The 16,229-nt window shown below is 36.0% G+C and overlaps 1 protein-coding gene across 4 annotated transcripts in view; it reads right to left on the bottom strand.

The window, feature by feature from the left end:
* Positions 1 to 704: 704 nt before the first annotated feature.
* RAP1A (RAP1A, member of RAS oncogene family) overlaps positions 705 to 16,229 on the bottom strand; it is a 96,524-nt gene continuing 80,999 nt past the window's right edge. For all 4 annotated transcript variants that reach the window (XM_023734928.1, XM_023734930.1, XM_023734927.1 and 1 more), the window contains 3 exons: positions 14,517 to 14,660; positions 4,834 to 4,949; positions 705 to 1,902 (listed from right to left, as the gene is read on the bottom strand). In XM_023734928.1, coding sequence (XP_023590696.1) covers positions 4,863 to 4,949; positions 14,517 to 14,660 — 231 coding nt within the window. In that variant the 3' untranslated portion in view covers positions 705 to 1,902; positions 4,834 to 4,862. The remainder of the gene's footprint in view (positions 1,903 to 4,833; positions 4,950 to 14,516; positions 14,661 to 16,229) is intronic.

The following is a 16,229-nucleotide window of genomic DNA, read 5'->3' on the forward strand; positions in this document are numbered from 1 at the left end:
TCACTCATTAAAAAATAAAAATAAAAAAAAAAAATTATTATATTTTTGGTCCCTCAATCCCAGACATATGCATAACTGGATCAGTAGAAGGGAAGTGTTAGGTAACTAAGTTTATTAGAAACCCAAAAGAATACAATTTCCAAATATGTTTCACAATATTTTAACACTTTCCCAGGTTGGTCAGAGCTTACATTTGAAATCTGATTTTTAAATTTCAATTTAGTGACTGATGGGCTGACCATACTCCTGGAAAATCTCTGCAAAGCATGAACACTTTTCCACACCTAGTTGCAATAAAACAGTATCTAGATCCCTGAGCAATGAGTTAGACTGCTAGGACTGGTCGCCTCCTTGATATTCAGGGACAAGGCACAGGGTTTCCCTAAGCTTGTTTTCTTTCCTTCTATAGCACTTACCTGGCTAACAAGCTCTTTGCTTTCCCTCTCTTTATGGAGAAAGCATAAATAATATCACCCTGGTCCATGTCCTCCTTAAACCACCTCTTGTAAAAACGGAAGAAACTGGGAAGGAAAAGAAAAGCACCACTATATATTCAGCTATAGGGTCGCTGGAAGTCGGAATCGGCTTGACAGCAACAGGTTTTTATATTCAGCTAAAATGTTAAACTTAGCAATCTTTTCCAGACTACTACTATACTACTTCATAATACAGTCAAAGTAAAAGCAACTGATACATCTCTTTTATACTTTTTAACTTTTTCACTCACTTCTCTCAAATTCTCCTGTCTATTATAAAGCAAGTTTTAGAATTTTCACATAACACTTCAATCATGGACTCATAGCCAACAAATTGACAATGGCAAAAGGACTCCCTTGACGACATTACAAGCTGTGGCAGATTTGAAATAGTAAAAGTTAAACCCTGATACAGTATTAAACTTATTTTTACATATAAAAAATAATACACAGTGGGATATTTTCATCCAATAAGATACAATCTTTAAGATCAAGAGAGAATATACAAAACTATTCTACGTAGTCTGGTGTATTTTACTGTACAGTAGGAATAAATACATCCAGAACAGAAAGCCCGAGGTTTGTTTCTAGAGAAATCACTGGTTATTTAGTAGGCTTCAAAGCCAAGTGTTCTGCGGGCACCAGGTAGAAACGGGTTTACTGCGGCATTTAAAACAATCTGGTCATTATAAAATAAAGGCCTTAAATCTATAAACAATAACAAAACACACAAACCAAATGAAAATGTACTAAAATTTAATCATCCATAAAAGCTGTAATTTAATCTGACAGTAAAACACAAGAAGCAATATTAGAGTTGGTTTAGTATATTATATATTTAGCTTTGAAAGCCATAGAAATCAGTTATCCCAGTTTTTTTCCTATAAAAGACCCATTTTTCCAAAGCATTATGCACAATTTTAATTAGAATATAATGACAGAATGATATTTCATAATTTTTTTAAATATAAAATGAAGTCAATGACTCAAAAAAGTTATCTGCTGCAATGAGTTTGAGGGGAATTTTCATAATCTATACCATTACAGATATAAAGTATAATGGTTCAACTTTTTAGTGCTTGACAGGGAAGAATCATGATAAAAAGGTCAATATGAAATCATTTGATTATAGTAGCAATCTCTAACATTTGAAATGCATCCATGCTCTTTTGTATAATCATATTAGAGTCAAGTATATTTATTTTCACATCTGTTATAACTGCTATTGCAAAGGAGAAATACTATTGTCTTATTTTCCAAGAGATATACACAGAGCAATTTTTTCTCCAGGGAACTTGTGCAAACCAATATAAGATCTAAATTCTTCACATAATATATAAAACAGGAGAAGCCTCTTCAGATGTATTTTTTGAAGTCTGGAATGCTGGCACTTTCCAATTAGGCAACAGTTCTTCATTCCTGTAATCTAGAATGAACAGACACAGATATATATTTATATATGGTTAATGTGCTGATGTCAGAAGACAGCAGTAAACAAACATATCCAGTAATACAGAAAGAAACAATGATTTTGGTTGACATTACTGGAAAACTCAATTATACGGAATAGCTACAGAAGCAGGGCTGTTTTAAATTTCCTCCTCTTAATGTTTTAAAAATAATAAAATATATAGTGGGTTGCACAACATGGTGAATGTAATTAATATACACTTCAAGATGGTTACAATGGCAAATTTTCTGTTATATATATTTTACTACAACAAAAATTTTTTAAAAAGTCAAATAGAAGACTGAGTTCACAGGAGAGGAGTCTGTAATTGATCAACTTGAGCTATCTTTAATTTTATTACACTTGTTTCACATTATGTCTGACAGTTCTGTCTGTAAAGAGGGAAAGAGTGAAAAGTGGTACTTCATTTCTATCACATTATTATTTTATTCTTTTAAGTTCCTTTTCCACTAAGGAAACAACACCTGCCTGATTAAACCTTTCATGGGAAATTCTTCATTCAGCCATTTTATGACTGTATATATTAGGATTAACACTTCCAATACAGGATAAGACAAAAAGAGATGATACAGAAAGAACTGATCTCCATATTCAAGGGCAGAAGGACATAAGTTAGTCTTACTCCTCAGCTGAAGAGAACTACCTTAAAGGAAAAATCTCCTAAAGATGAATTCTTCTCAGAGGCCTTTAAAAATAAGACATATTAACAAGAGATTAACATGCTTTTGATACAATTTTGCCTAAAGGCTACAGGCTAGAAAAGCTGCCCTCAAGGTTCATGTACTCCTAGTAAACACATTTATAATTGCTATTTAAATCTACCTTGTATCAGTACTTTTTGAACAGGAACAACATGGCACTTCAAGCCTATAATCACAATAAAATGCACTGCGAAGTATTCTGACTGCTACATGGCCTATAATTTGGAATTATCAAACCTCCATAGAGATCAATCTCAGTGATTTATTTGTACATTGTGAGTGGAATTACATCAGAGTCTAAGAATTTATGCAACCAGGATGAAAGTCTTATTTCCAGATGTAGGTCAAGATTTCTCTCCACTAGGATAAAACGCACAATACAGAGTTGCATTATTGGGTGTGTACGAATGACTTTTAAAATCACAATAGGCCAGGAGATGGCACCTCTTCCTAAACTAAACTAAAAAGACATTTTCGGAAAATTGGAAAATAAACTAGGGTCCACTAAAGTAATGGCATCAATAAGCCAATCAAATATAAGAGAGTCAAATAATATACTTAAGAACTGGAATGGGAGTCCTCATCTTCCCTACCTTTTTGCACCCTGACCTAAACAAACACAAACACCAGCAATCTTCACAGTAATCACTTTCAAGGAGCTGATGATTTACAGTTATTGAATCAAGACTGCACTAAAAGCCTAAAGCAACCATTTGTCCAAAAGCTGCCTTTCTGACCACTAAAGGCAATCCCCTCATGCCCTTTTCTCCTTTCTGCCCATTTTACCTGTACTTTCATTTAAAAAGGACTAGAGTTACTCAGTTTCCCTTAAGAGAGAGATCCATCCACATCTCTGTAAGCAAACATTAGTTAATTTGTGCTCTGGAAGAGGTAATCTACTAAATGGACCCAAGAGACTTAGAAAAGTTAGTGCAACCAACTCTCAAGTGGGAACCGTTTACTTCTAACTGGACCAAGTTTAGTAATGTTCACAGAATTAGCATCAAATTACATCATAAATCTACTCCATGAAAATACTCTTTTATGGTATTGTTTATAGAACTGATGAAGATAAGTAGAAACTGCTCAGGGGACTTATATACATGATTAAAGAAAAACAAACAATTGGACTTGACTAGTTTCTCACTTGATAGGCAGCTTAAATGCTGCCACTAATTTCTCTCCAATGGGTTCACTTAATGAAAACTCAAGCAGCACTTAAAGTCAGCTACTACTTAGAAGTCTACAGGTGAAACATTTATTTGAAAGAAGTCAGCCCATACCTGGGAGAAAATGACTACCAAAACAAAAAAAAGGCTACCAGGATATATACCACCACACATCCACCAGGCAGGTGTGTAAACTGGTACAACAACTTTGAAAATTTTTTTAGCAGTATCTACTAAAGTAGTCCATACGTATAGCCTATGATTCAGCCATTCCATTCCTAGATGTATACCCAACAGAAATGCATAAGATGTGTACAAGACATGTACAAGAATGTCCACAGCAGAATTACCCATACTAGCCGAGTCCCCCAATAGAAAGAATTCGTATGTCCAGCAATAGAATATATAAATGTATTGCTAGTATAGTCATACAATAAAAATGAACTAACTCTAAGTGCAACATGGATGATTTTCAAAAATATATTTTGGAATGAAAGAAGCCAGATATAAATTAATACATTATATGTTTTTATTTATGTAAAGTTCAAAAAAAAGGGCAAAACTAATCCATGGTATTTGAAATCAGGGTAGGGGTTACATCTGGGGAGGAGTGACTATGGATATGTATGGGAATTTTTTTTTTTTTATTACATAATTCATCAAATGTGCACTTATGTCTTCTTTTTTTCAGATGAACCATTGTTTCAATTCAGCATCAATTTGGAAGTGATCTAGGGAGCCACTCTGTGCCTTTAACCACAATTTTTTTGAATATCCACTCTGTACTAGACACTGGGGACATGGTGGTGAGCAAAACTGACATGGTCTTTGCCCTCACAGAGCTTAATATCTAGTGCAGAGAGCAACAAATTATCTAACGGACATATTCACAAGTTATACATCACATTTACAAGTTACAGAAGGCTGGAAAGACCCTAGTAGGTGAAACAGGAAGTGGTTAGGGTTGGGGTAAGTCCAAAATGAGGAAGGTACTAGTTTTGCTTTTAGCACCTTACCTGGCTCAGAGCTGCTGCGTACTGTGGGTCTAGAGCAGCAGACATGATTTCTTTTTAGGCTTCTTCTTTTCCACTGGTGTTTTTCTATTTATCTGTCTGACCAGGTCATAAAATATCTAAACAAAAATGAGAAAAAATACTTATTCAACCAACATCTGAAATCTTGTTCCACAAAACAATCTTTGCTCTGTTAAGTATTATTCTCCAACTAGAGTTGTATTTTGTTACTGTTTTAAAGGCAAGCCTCCTAGAAGCTGTGGCTGACTTGCAGTCTTTATAAACAGCCAGAATTTACCTGTTTTTTAATAAAGACCTGATATTAAAAAAATAAGGTAGTGAAATTATATTCTACACAAAATCCTCTATGCTTCAAAACTTAATTATTAAGAGAATAGTTAATGCTCAACCTAAAGTTCAAATTCACTTTATTTTTTAAAAGCTTCAAACTCACAGAAAACTTGCAACAATAGTACAAAGAACTGGTATTCTTCACCCAGATTCACCAATTATTTAACATTTTGTCACTTTCACCACCACCTCCCCAACACTAACAGAATTAATTTGGAAGTAGTATGTATACCACAAGTCCCTTCATAGTTGAGTGTATATTTCTTAAGAAAAGGGATATTCTCTTGCATAATCACATTACAGTTACCACATTCAAGAAATGTAAGCTTTGATATAATACTTTATCTATAGTGCAAAGTCCAACTTTGCCAAATGGCCCAATAATGTCCTTTATAATAATTTTTCCATTCCAGATACAGAATCCATTCAGGATCACTACTGCACTGTAATCCCAGTCACTTCGTTGTTAGGTGCTGTCGAGTTGGTTCCCATTCATAGCGACTCTCTGTACAACAAAACAAAACACTGCCATGTCCTATGCCACCCTCAAAATCATTGCTACATTTTAGCCCACTGTTGTAGCCACTATGTCAATCCACCTAGTTGAGGGTCTTCCTCTTTTTTGCTGACCTTCTACTTTACCAAGCATGATGTTCTTCTCCAGGGACTGGTCCCTCCTGATACAATGAACAAAGTACTTGAGATGAAATCTCGCCATCCTTGCTTCCAAGGAGCATTCTGCCTGTACTTTTTCCAATACAGACCAGTTCGTTCTTCTGGCAGTCCATGGTATATTCAAAATTCTTTGCTAACACCATAATTCAAAGGCATCAATTCTTCTTCAGTCTTCCTTATTCACTGCCCAGCTTTCGTACGCATATGAGTTGACTGAAAATACCATGGCTTGGGTCAGGCACACCTTTGTCCTCAAAGTGATATCTTTGCTTTTTAACACTTTAAAGAGGCCTTTTGCAGCAGATTTTCCCAATGCAATAAGTCGTTTGATTTCCTGACTGCTGCTTCCATGGACGTTGGTTGTGGATCCAAATAAAATGAAATCCTTGACAACTTCAAGATTCTCTCCATTTATCATGATGTTGTTTATTGGTCCAGTTGTGAGGATTTCTGTCTTCTTTATGTTGAGGTGTAATCCATACTGAAGGCTGTAGACTTTGATCATCAGTAAGTGCTTCAAGTCCTCTTCGCTTTCAGCAAGCGAGGTTGTGTCATCTGCATAATGCAAGTTGTTAGTGAGTCTTCCTCCAAGCCTGATGATGCGTTCCTCTTCATACAGTCCAGCTTATCGGATTATTTGCTCACCATATAGATTGAATAAGTATGGTGAGAGGATACAACCCAGATGCACAACTTCCTGATTTTAAACTACGTGGTATCCCCGTTGTATTCAAACGACTCTGCCTCTTAGCTTATGTACAGGTTCCTCATGAACACAATTAAGTGTTCTGGAATTCCCATTCTTTGCAATGTTATCCATAATTTGTTATGATCCATATAGTCAAATGCCTTTGCACAGTCAATAAAACAAAGGTAAACATCTTTCTGGAATTCGCTGCTTTCAGCCAAGATCCATCTAACAACAGCAGTGATATCCCTTGTTCCATGTCCTCTCTCGAATCCGGCTTGAATTTTTCGCAGTTCCCTTTCGTACTGCTGGAGTCGTTTTTGAATTATCTTCAGCAAAATTTTACTGGTATTAAGGTCCTGAAAACCTGAATAGCACAAAATTTTACTTGTGATATTAATTAAGCCCAAGTACAGCCTTGGGTGTATCACGTCTGAATTTAGAGACCATCTCTAGAATAGATTTGACATACTGAACACTAATGGCCAAAGACCAGACTAGTTGTGGGATGACATCATACATAAAGAAAGCAAAAGGTCATTAAAAAGACAGGAAAGAAAGAAAAGACCAAAATGGATGTCAGAAGAGACTCTCAAACTCGCTCTTGAACGTTGAGTAGCTAAAGCGAAGGGAAGAAATGAAGAAGTAAAAGAGCTGAGCAGAAGATTTCAAAGGGTGGCTTGAGACAACATAGTAAAGTATTATAATGAAACGTGCAAAGACCTAGAGTTAGAAAACCAAAAGGGAAGAACAAGCCTGGCATTTCTCAAGCTGAAAGAATGGAAGAAAACATTCAGGCCTTGAGTTGAAATACTGAAGAATTCTGTGGGCAAAATATTGAACGACACGGGAAGCATCAAAAGACAACAGAAAGAATACAGAGTCACTGTACCAAAAAGAATTGATCGACGTTCAGTTATTTCAGGAGGTAGCATATAATCAAGAACCAATAGTACTGAAGGAAGAAGTCTAAGCTGTACTGAAGAAATTGGCAAAAAACAAGGCTCAAGGAATTGACGAATATCAATTGAGATTTTTCCACAAACGGATGCAACACTGGAAGCGCTGAGTCATCTATGCTAAGAAATTTGGAAGACTGCTACCACACCAACCAGCTGGAAGAGATCCATGTTTGTTCCCATTCCAAAGAAAGGTGATCCAACAGAATGTGTAAATTATTGAACAATATCATTAATATCAGAGCCCTGGTGGTGTAGTAGTTAAGAACTTGGCTGTTAACTAAAATGTCAGCATTTAAATCCACCGGCCGCTCTATGGAAACTCTATCGGGCAGTTCTGCTCTGTCATACAGGGTTGCTATGAGTCAGAATCGACTCGATGGCAACAGGTTTGGTTTTTTGCGGGGGCATCAAGGTATCACATACAGAGGCACATGATTTTTGTCTCCCCCTTTTGGTGATATTAATTTTGGTTAAAGTGAAGTCTGAATGTTCAAAATTTGCTTTAAGTTTGAAATTCAGTTTATTAGAAATTCTCACTCAAAGCTCAGTGGTATGTGATCTAGTGGAAAGAACACGGGCGTTGAAGTGACAGACTGATACCTAAATCCCAGTTCTACAATTGGCAAGACAGTGAAAATCAGGGCAAAATACTTAGCCTCAGTTGCCTCACTGGGAACAAGGAGATAACAGTCATCCATGTATGGTATTCATGAAGATTAAAAATAATGGATGTGCAGTGTCTGGTACATAATAAATACTCAATAAATGATGGCTATCAATATTAGTTTTCAGGTTTAAAATGTAGAAATCTATTATAATCTACTACAAGACTGATAAACTACGACCAGTGGGCCAAACATACCCCAACACCTGTATTTGTACAGCCCATGAGCTAAGAGGGGTTTTTACATCTCTAAATGCTGGTGGTGGTGGTGGGGTGCTCAAAAGAGGAAGAATATTTCCTGACGTGAAAATTATATAAAATTCAAATTTCAGTGCCCACAAATAAAGTTTTACTGGAAAACAGCCACACACACTTGCTTACATACTGTCTTTGGCTGCTTTCATGGTATAACAGAAGAGTTAAGTAGTTGTGGCAGAGACTGTATAGCCTGTAAAGCTACAAATATTTACCATTTATTTGGTCCTTTACAGAAAAGGTTTGTCAACCTGTGATCTACTGATCTGAAGTGACAAATAATATCTGCTAATGAATTCTTTTGATGAAAAATGCAAAGTAACAAAGACAAAAATACTTATTCGCAGATTATGGTATTTTAACTCTGATGCTCATGTTTCATAATGCATAGGTATGCCTAAGTGTTGAAACATGAAACAGATTGAACTGAGTTTAGTGATCTGCTATGAAATGCAAACACTCATTTACTAATGTCCTGGAATAGGAATAAATATTATAGAAGCTCCTTACTATTACTCACCTAGAATAAACAATACTTTAAAGCGTCTCAAAAATGTACTGGCTTTAAGGGACATTATTGGGAAAACTGGTGAAATCTCAAAAAGGCATACCTCAGAGATACTGGGGGTTTGGTTCCAGACCACTGCAATAGAGCGAATACTGCAATAAAGCAAGTCACACGAATTTTCTGGTTTCCTAATGTATAAAATTTGTTTACACTATACTGAAGTCTATTAAGTGTTATGTCTAAAAAAATACTTTATTGCTAAAAAATGCTAACCATCATCTGAGCCTTCAGTGAGTCGTAATCTTTTTGCTGGTGGAGGGTCTTGCCTCGATGTTGATGGCTGCTGACTGATCAGGGTGGTGGTTGCTGAAGCTTGAGGTGGCTGTGGCAATTTCTTAAAATAAGACAACAATAAAGTTTGCTGCATGATCGACTCTTCCTTTCACAAAAGATTCTTCTGTAGCATGCAATACTGTTTGATAGCATTTTACCCACAGTAAAACTTTCTTCAAAACTGGAGTCAATCCTCTCAAATCCTGCCACTGCTTTATCAACTAAGTTTAGGTAATATTCTAAATACTTTGCTGTCATTTCAACAATGTTCACAGCAGCAATTCAGTCACATCTTCAGGCTCCACTTCTAATTCTAGTTCTCTTGCTATTTCCACCACATTTGCAGTTATTTCCTCCATTGAAGTCTTGAACCCACCCCTCTTAGTCATCCCTGAGAGTTGCAATCAACTTCTTCCAAACTCCTGTTAATATTGACATTTTGACCTCTTCCCATGAATCACAAATGTTTTTACTGGCACCTAGAATGGTTAATCCTTTCCAGGTTTTCAATTTACTTTGCCCAGATTCATCAGAGGAATCACTATCTATGACAGCTACAGCCTTACAAAATGTATTTCTTAAACAATAAGACTTAAAAGTCAAATTTACTCCTTGATCCATGGGCTGCAGCAAGGGTGTTGTGTTAGTAGGCATGAAAACAACTTTAATCTTGTACATCTCTATCAGAGCTCTTGGGTGACCAGGTGCATTGTCAATGAGCAGTAATATTTTGAATGGAATCTTTTTTTCTGAGCAGTAGGTCTCAACAGTGGGCTTAAAATATTCAGTAAATCATGTTGTAAACAGATGTGCTGCCATGCGGGCTTTTTTGTTCCATTTACAGGGCATAGGCAGAGTAGATTTAACATAATTCTTAAGAGCCCTAGAATTTTTGGAATGGTAAATGAGCACTGGCTCCAACTTACATAGTCACTAGCTGCATTAGCTCCTAACAAGGGAGTCAGCCTGTCCTCTGAAGCTAGGCATTGACGTCTCCTCTCTAGCTGTGGAAGTCCTAGATGGCACCTTCTTCCAATATAAGGCTATTTCATCTACATTGAAAATCTGTTGTTTAGTGTGGCCACCTTCATCAATTATCTTAGCTAGATCTTCTGGATAACTTGCTGCAGCTTCTACATCAGCACTTGCTGCTTCACCTTGCACTTTCATGTTATGGAGATGGCTTCTCTCCTTAAACCTCATGAACCAACCTCTGCTAGCTTCAAACTTTTCTTCTGTAGCTTCCTCACCTCTCTCAGCCTTCATAGAAATGAAGAGAGTTAGGGCTTTGCTCTGGATTAGGATTTGGCTTAGGGAATGTTGGGGCTGGTTTGATCTTCTATCCAGACCACTCAAACTTTCTCCATATCAGCAATAAGGCTGTTTCACTTTCTGATCATTCATGTGTTCACTGCAGTAGCACTTTTAATTTCCTTCAAGAACTTCTCCTTTGCATTCAGAAGTTGGTTAACTGTTTAGTGCACAAGGCCTAGCTTTTGGACTGTCTCGGCTTTTGACATGCCTTCCTTACTAAGCTTAATTATTTCTAGCTTTTGGTTTAAACTGAGAGACGTGCGACTCTTCCTTTCACTTGAACACTTAGAGGTCACTGTAGGGTTATTAACTGGGCTAATTTCAATATTCATCTGACTCAGGAAATAGGGAAGCCCAAGAAGAGGAACAGAGAGAGGGGAACAGCTGATCGGTGGAACACTCAGAACACATACAACACTTATTAAGTTCGTCATACCCCAAAACAATTACAATAGTAACACAAAAACTCACTGATCACAGATCACCATAACAGATATAATAATAATGAAAAAGTTTGAAATATTGTGAGAATTACCAAAATGTGACACAGAGACATGAAGTGAGCACATGCTGTTGGAAAAATGGCGCTGACAGAGTTGCTCGACATAGGGTTGCCACAAACCTTCAATTTCTAAAAAACGCCTTATCTGCGAAGCGCAATAAAGTGAAGAGTAATAAAAAGAGGCACGCCTGTATATAACAAACATGTACTGTGTCAATGTCAATTTGCCTGATTTTGATAACTGTGTTGCGGTTATGTAAGAGAATGTCTTTGCTCTAAGGACACACATATTAAAATATTTAGGAGTAAAGGAGCATGATATCTGCAAACTTATGAGGCAAAATGTTAATAATTGTTATATCTGGGTGAAGGGCAAAAAAATTCTTTTAATTGCTCTTACATCTTTTCTGTTAAGTTTTTAAAAGAAAATATTTCAAAAAATTATTGGCTTACATTTTTTAAAGATGGTACTCACATAAAACAATTATTTATTTAATTTTTAAAATGGTCCAAAGATTATAAGGCTAAATTAAAAGAAAGAAAAAACAAAACTGAGGAATGATTTATCCCAATGCTATAAAAGTGATTCCTTCACATTTTTTTCCTGCTCTATCCTCCCCACTCTCATCTTCAAACCATTTAATTATCTTATTTCCAAGGAAAATTGGAAAACAAAGAATTATGAACAAAATGGTAGCTTCTGTTTCACAACTATGAAGTCCACGTTGCTTTACAACTCTAAAGCCTTCAAGAACTTAATGTGCAAAAGCCACAAATGAAGTCTCATTAATTCCCTAGCCTCAATGCATAAGCTATAATATAAAAAGTAATACAAGGGTAAACTAAAGCAGTAAGTTAATCAAAACTGTATGTAGTTTCTGTTTCATTTTCTTCATGCGAGCCAGTTTCCAGTTTCTGGTACTACACAGAAAGGTAACTGATGTTTGTAGTAGTATTCTAAATTATTTCTTTGGAAAACATTGCATACCTCACAGCAGCAGATGGTTCAGTGATGAGGTTAAGTTCGAACTATAATATTTGGTTAGAAATGCTGATTGGCCCCAGCCTAGGTTCTTCCTCATCTCTCTGAACTATAGAAAAATCTAAAGGGAACACAGAATAGAGTTTCTCAATCCCTCTCCCATTCCTAAATTGAGATGTCTTGATTCCAATTATTACTCCAGCTTCAGCACAGAACAATTAATTCTTGATCAAGAACGATGTGACTGATGTGATTCTGGCATAGCTACGTACTACTGTTTCAGAACATAGCAAAAGTGGTGTGGGTAACAGTTAAAAAGAGGGCTCTTTATCCAACTCCCCGTCTATTTTCAAATTTGAGGCCAAGAATTAAATCTTATGGAAGTATCATCCCTCTATCTTCAGGAATTCAGAAATCACACTAATGTTTGCAAGGCATTAGCTGTCTGAGGAACTATTAACTATCAAAGGAACCCTGCAGCTAGGTTATTGGGCTATAAAGAGAAAGATATTAAAAGGAATGTAAATTACTATGCTCTCAAGAACTTCTAATATGAAATTTGTATGTTTTCCAAAAAGAGTAAAGATTCTTAAGACGGCTAATGAATTTCATTTTATTTATTTATCTAGTTTTTGTTTATTTTTTTAAATAGATCCTCATGTCAAGGGTTGATGTTAACACGACTGCTCTGAAAAAGTAGCTCTGTTGCACTGGAAACTGTAACCCAGAGAAGGTTTAGAAGCATGTAGGTTCCCCCAAACATTTAATGCTTAAAAGGTGAGAAACAGCTTCTTTCACTGTGCTTTGGTTCCCATAGAGAGAGAGCCTATGCACGGGACCAGATTTCTAAGGCCAAACAGGCTGCATCACTGTTTCCCTAGCCAAGTACATCCACCAAATCGAATGCGTTTTATATCAGTTATTTAAGATTCATGATTTTCCTTTGGAAAACTAAGACTGTGCTAAAAAATTAAAATTTTATGATTAGCCCCATTTTTCAAAATAACATCTAGGAAAATGTGATTCCACAACCAGAGAAAGTTGAAGCTGGAAGCATATTATACTTCCTTTCATTTACTTGGCAGTGAATGAGAAATAATTGTTCTTGGAGATCTCAGCAGGACTTGTTCCCCATTAGGATGTAGAGTTCTTTAGGGCAGGAACAGTGGCTGTCTGGATGACTGCTATCCCAGTGCCTAACACAGTGCCAGACACGTAGTAGGCACTCAACAAATATTTGTTGAATGAATAAAAATTACAAACTTCTTAGTTTTTATGTACTTGTTAAAACTGGTTTTACATAAAAAAGCAAGCTCTGACATTCTTGATTATTTGTAAAACAGAGATTGTAGCAAGCTTAATTTTTTTCCTGCCAAGTGTTTAAAGTGATTTGGTCATTTTTAAAGTTAAATAATAGTCTAAAACCATATTAGTCAAGGAAAAATGACCTAAAGAACCAAAGGCCAGAGAGGAACAGTAAGCAAAAGAATAGGACTCTGATAACCTAACCCACTCTTACTCTTCTATGTTTTAAGTGATCTGAGTTCTAAGTGACACCTGTGATGCCACAAATGGCAAGCACACAGGCAAGTTAAGACACAACAGCTTCCGCACTGCAGTTAAAAGGGAAGAAGCCTACTCTATGCTTTTTTTTTTTTAAAGACTTACATTAAAGTTAACAAAAACAAAGGGAATCTTCTTCCATTTTTGCTTGGTTGGTGGAGGCTACTGAACATTGTACTAATTATTTAGGGGCCTAGTAAACTTTTGGCCCTATACATCCATGGAAGCAGTTTACTTGTTGAGCATTCCTGTCCACAGCTATGTTCTCAACATAGTGGGGTGCTTAAGTCAGGGGCAAAAAAACACCTTGTGCACTTGCTGTATCTGGCTTAAAGGATCGAGTGAATTACGGTTACGTATCCTTACTTACACAGATGCCTCTCTTTGAGTCAGTTATTGTACCAAAGGTCAGACAGGGCTCACAACACCAAATTCTGTGCTATCAATGTATATGCTATCCACATTCATCTTCTGTATAACATAAGTTCATTATAACAACTACTTTGATTCTTCTATTTTCTTCCTTGACTTTACAACGCAGATACTTGTTATAAGGGTGATATGACAATTTTCAGACACCACTTTCTGTCATATCATTTAGAAGCTTAGCAGGACGTTAAACATTTTTTAATTTGAACTTCCTCTTTTCCAGTAAGGCAAATTTAAGTGTCCCCATTATAGCCATCAAAGTAATCTTCTATGCAAGCTAAAGAATACGGTTTCTCAAAATTACTTCATGTTTTCTATAAATTGATACAATCTAGATTGCTTAAAAGGATAATAAAAAGCATTAAAATTTTCTTAAAATTTTTTTTTTGTTTTTGCTGTTAACTTAAAGCAAATGAAATTAAAAAGGCACTTTTTTGTGCTGCCCGCAGCTGTAGGTTACCTCATTAACATTGATCTTTGACTTTGCAGAAGATTCTAAAAAGGCACAGTTACACCACTGTCTCGCTAAATTCTGACCCTGTTCTTTGCCAACTACTCGCTCATCTTCCAGGTCACATTTATTGCCAACCAAAATCATTGGAACCTGTGAAAAGGAAAAAAACATAAAATGAGCACTATCATACTCATTACTTAGCCTTTTCTTATAAGTAACAACTACTTACCACTAACTGAAACGTATTAGTTAAGACTGAATGCTTCCTCTAGTGCTTAAAAAAAGGTATACGCATGCACATGGACAGAGGAGGGGGGAAGAAGGTGGAGAGGGAAGAGACACAAAAAAACGGAAGAGGTCCTACCTACATTCATCTGCGAAATTATTTTAAGACTATACTACCAAATTTCTCATGTGGACTACTATTAACAGCTGAATTCCAAGCATAAAAATCTCAAGGAAAAGGAAACCTCCTGCAATATAAGAGCCTAATTGTGGTTCAAGTGCTTCATCTCACAGATCCAACAAATGCTAAAAGTAGTAGCAAGACCAACATAATAACAGGTTCTAGAGCTGAAGACCAGTTTAGGTGAGACGTCAGGGAGGATTAACAATAAAAATAAAGTCACTAAACAACTATGTCTTTCCTTTTTTTCCGTAACATAAATGCTTGCCTACGTTCATGTCCAACTTCCTACTTCCAGTGAAATGGGCAGCTAACAAACTGTGTAACTTCCTCAGTTAAAAGGTGTCCTTACAACAAAGTCATTTGTTTGTGAGGTGATGGACACTATATAAAAGAAAGAACTTAAGGGACATGATGGCCCTTGTACCTAAAATATAGGCAATTAAAATACATCTACAACTCCATCTTTTTTAGTTTATTATATGGAATAAAGGGATGAACATTACCAGAGCTCAGTGATTTGCATGTCACTGTCTATGAAAACAGAACTTGCTTGGATAAATTAGTCAGAGGAAGGAAGAGAACTATTCATTAGGTTACGGCTGGGCATGAGTCACAGAGTATAAATTCCGCCGGTGTACAATATTACCCAAAGTCAAGGTCCTGAGCAGATGCCTACGCTCCCATTAACAATGAGAGAGAAAAACAAAAACACAGAAAGAAAGGTACAACTGAAATTTTATATCTTAATTTATGTAACTGAAAAATAATTCTCTGTAGCTCAAAACCAAGGTAAACATGTAACATACACACTTCATTGCAAAAACAAAAAAAAACCATACACTAACAAAAATACTATTTATCAAATGAGATAAGAATTCTAAAACAAAAATAAAATTAACAAAATGAAGGAAAAAAACACAGTTAATTAAATTCTTAACATAATTCAACCAATGTCACAAAACTCTGTATTGTTTAATGAGAAACTAATTTGCTCTGTAAACCTTCACCTAAAGCACAATAAAAAAAAAAATCTTGATATAAATCAAAGGAAAAATAAAACTGTATGTTAAAACTATATCAGTAGAATTTTAGAAGTAGGAACATACCATTATGGTTCTTAATAATGTTCTTTCAACATTGTTTCTGACTTAACTATCACCTTTCAAAGCTCAGCTCGAGTCTCATTTCTATGAACTTTTCTTTGACTCCTCTTCCTTCTCCACTGCACTTATCACCCATATAGCACAATGAGCTATGAGCATGTATTTCCTCATTTTATAACATCTCAGCACATAGTTTGTAAAGCTAAT

Source organism: Trichechus manatus, unplaced genomic scaffold (genome assembly GCF_000243295.1).
Source record: "Trichechus manatus latirostris isolate Lorelei unplaced genomic scaffold, TriManLat1.0 scaffold00073, whole genome shotgun sequence".
Lineage (NCBI taxonomy): Eukaryota > Metazoa > Chordata > Mammalia > Sirenia > Trichechidae > Trichechus > Trichechus manatus.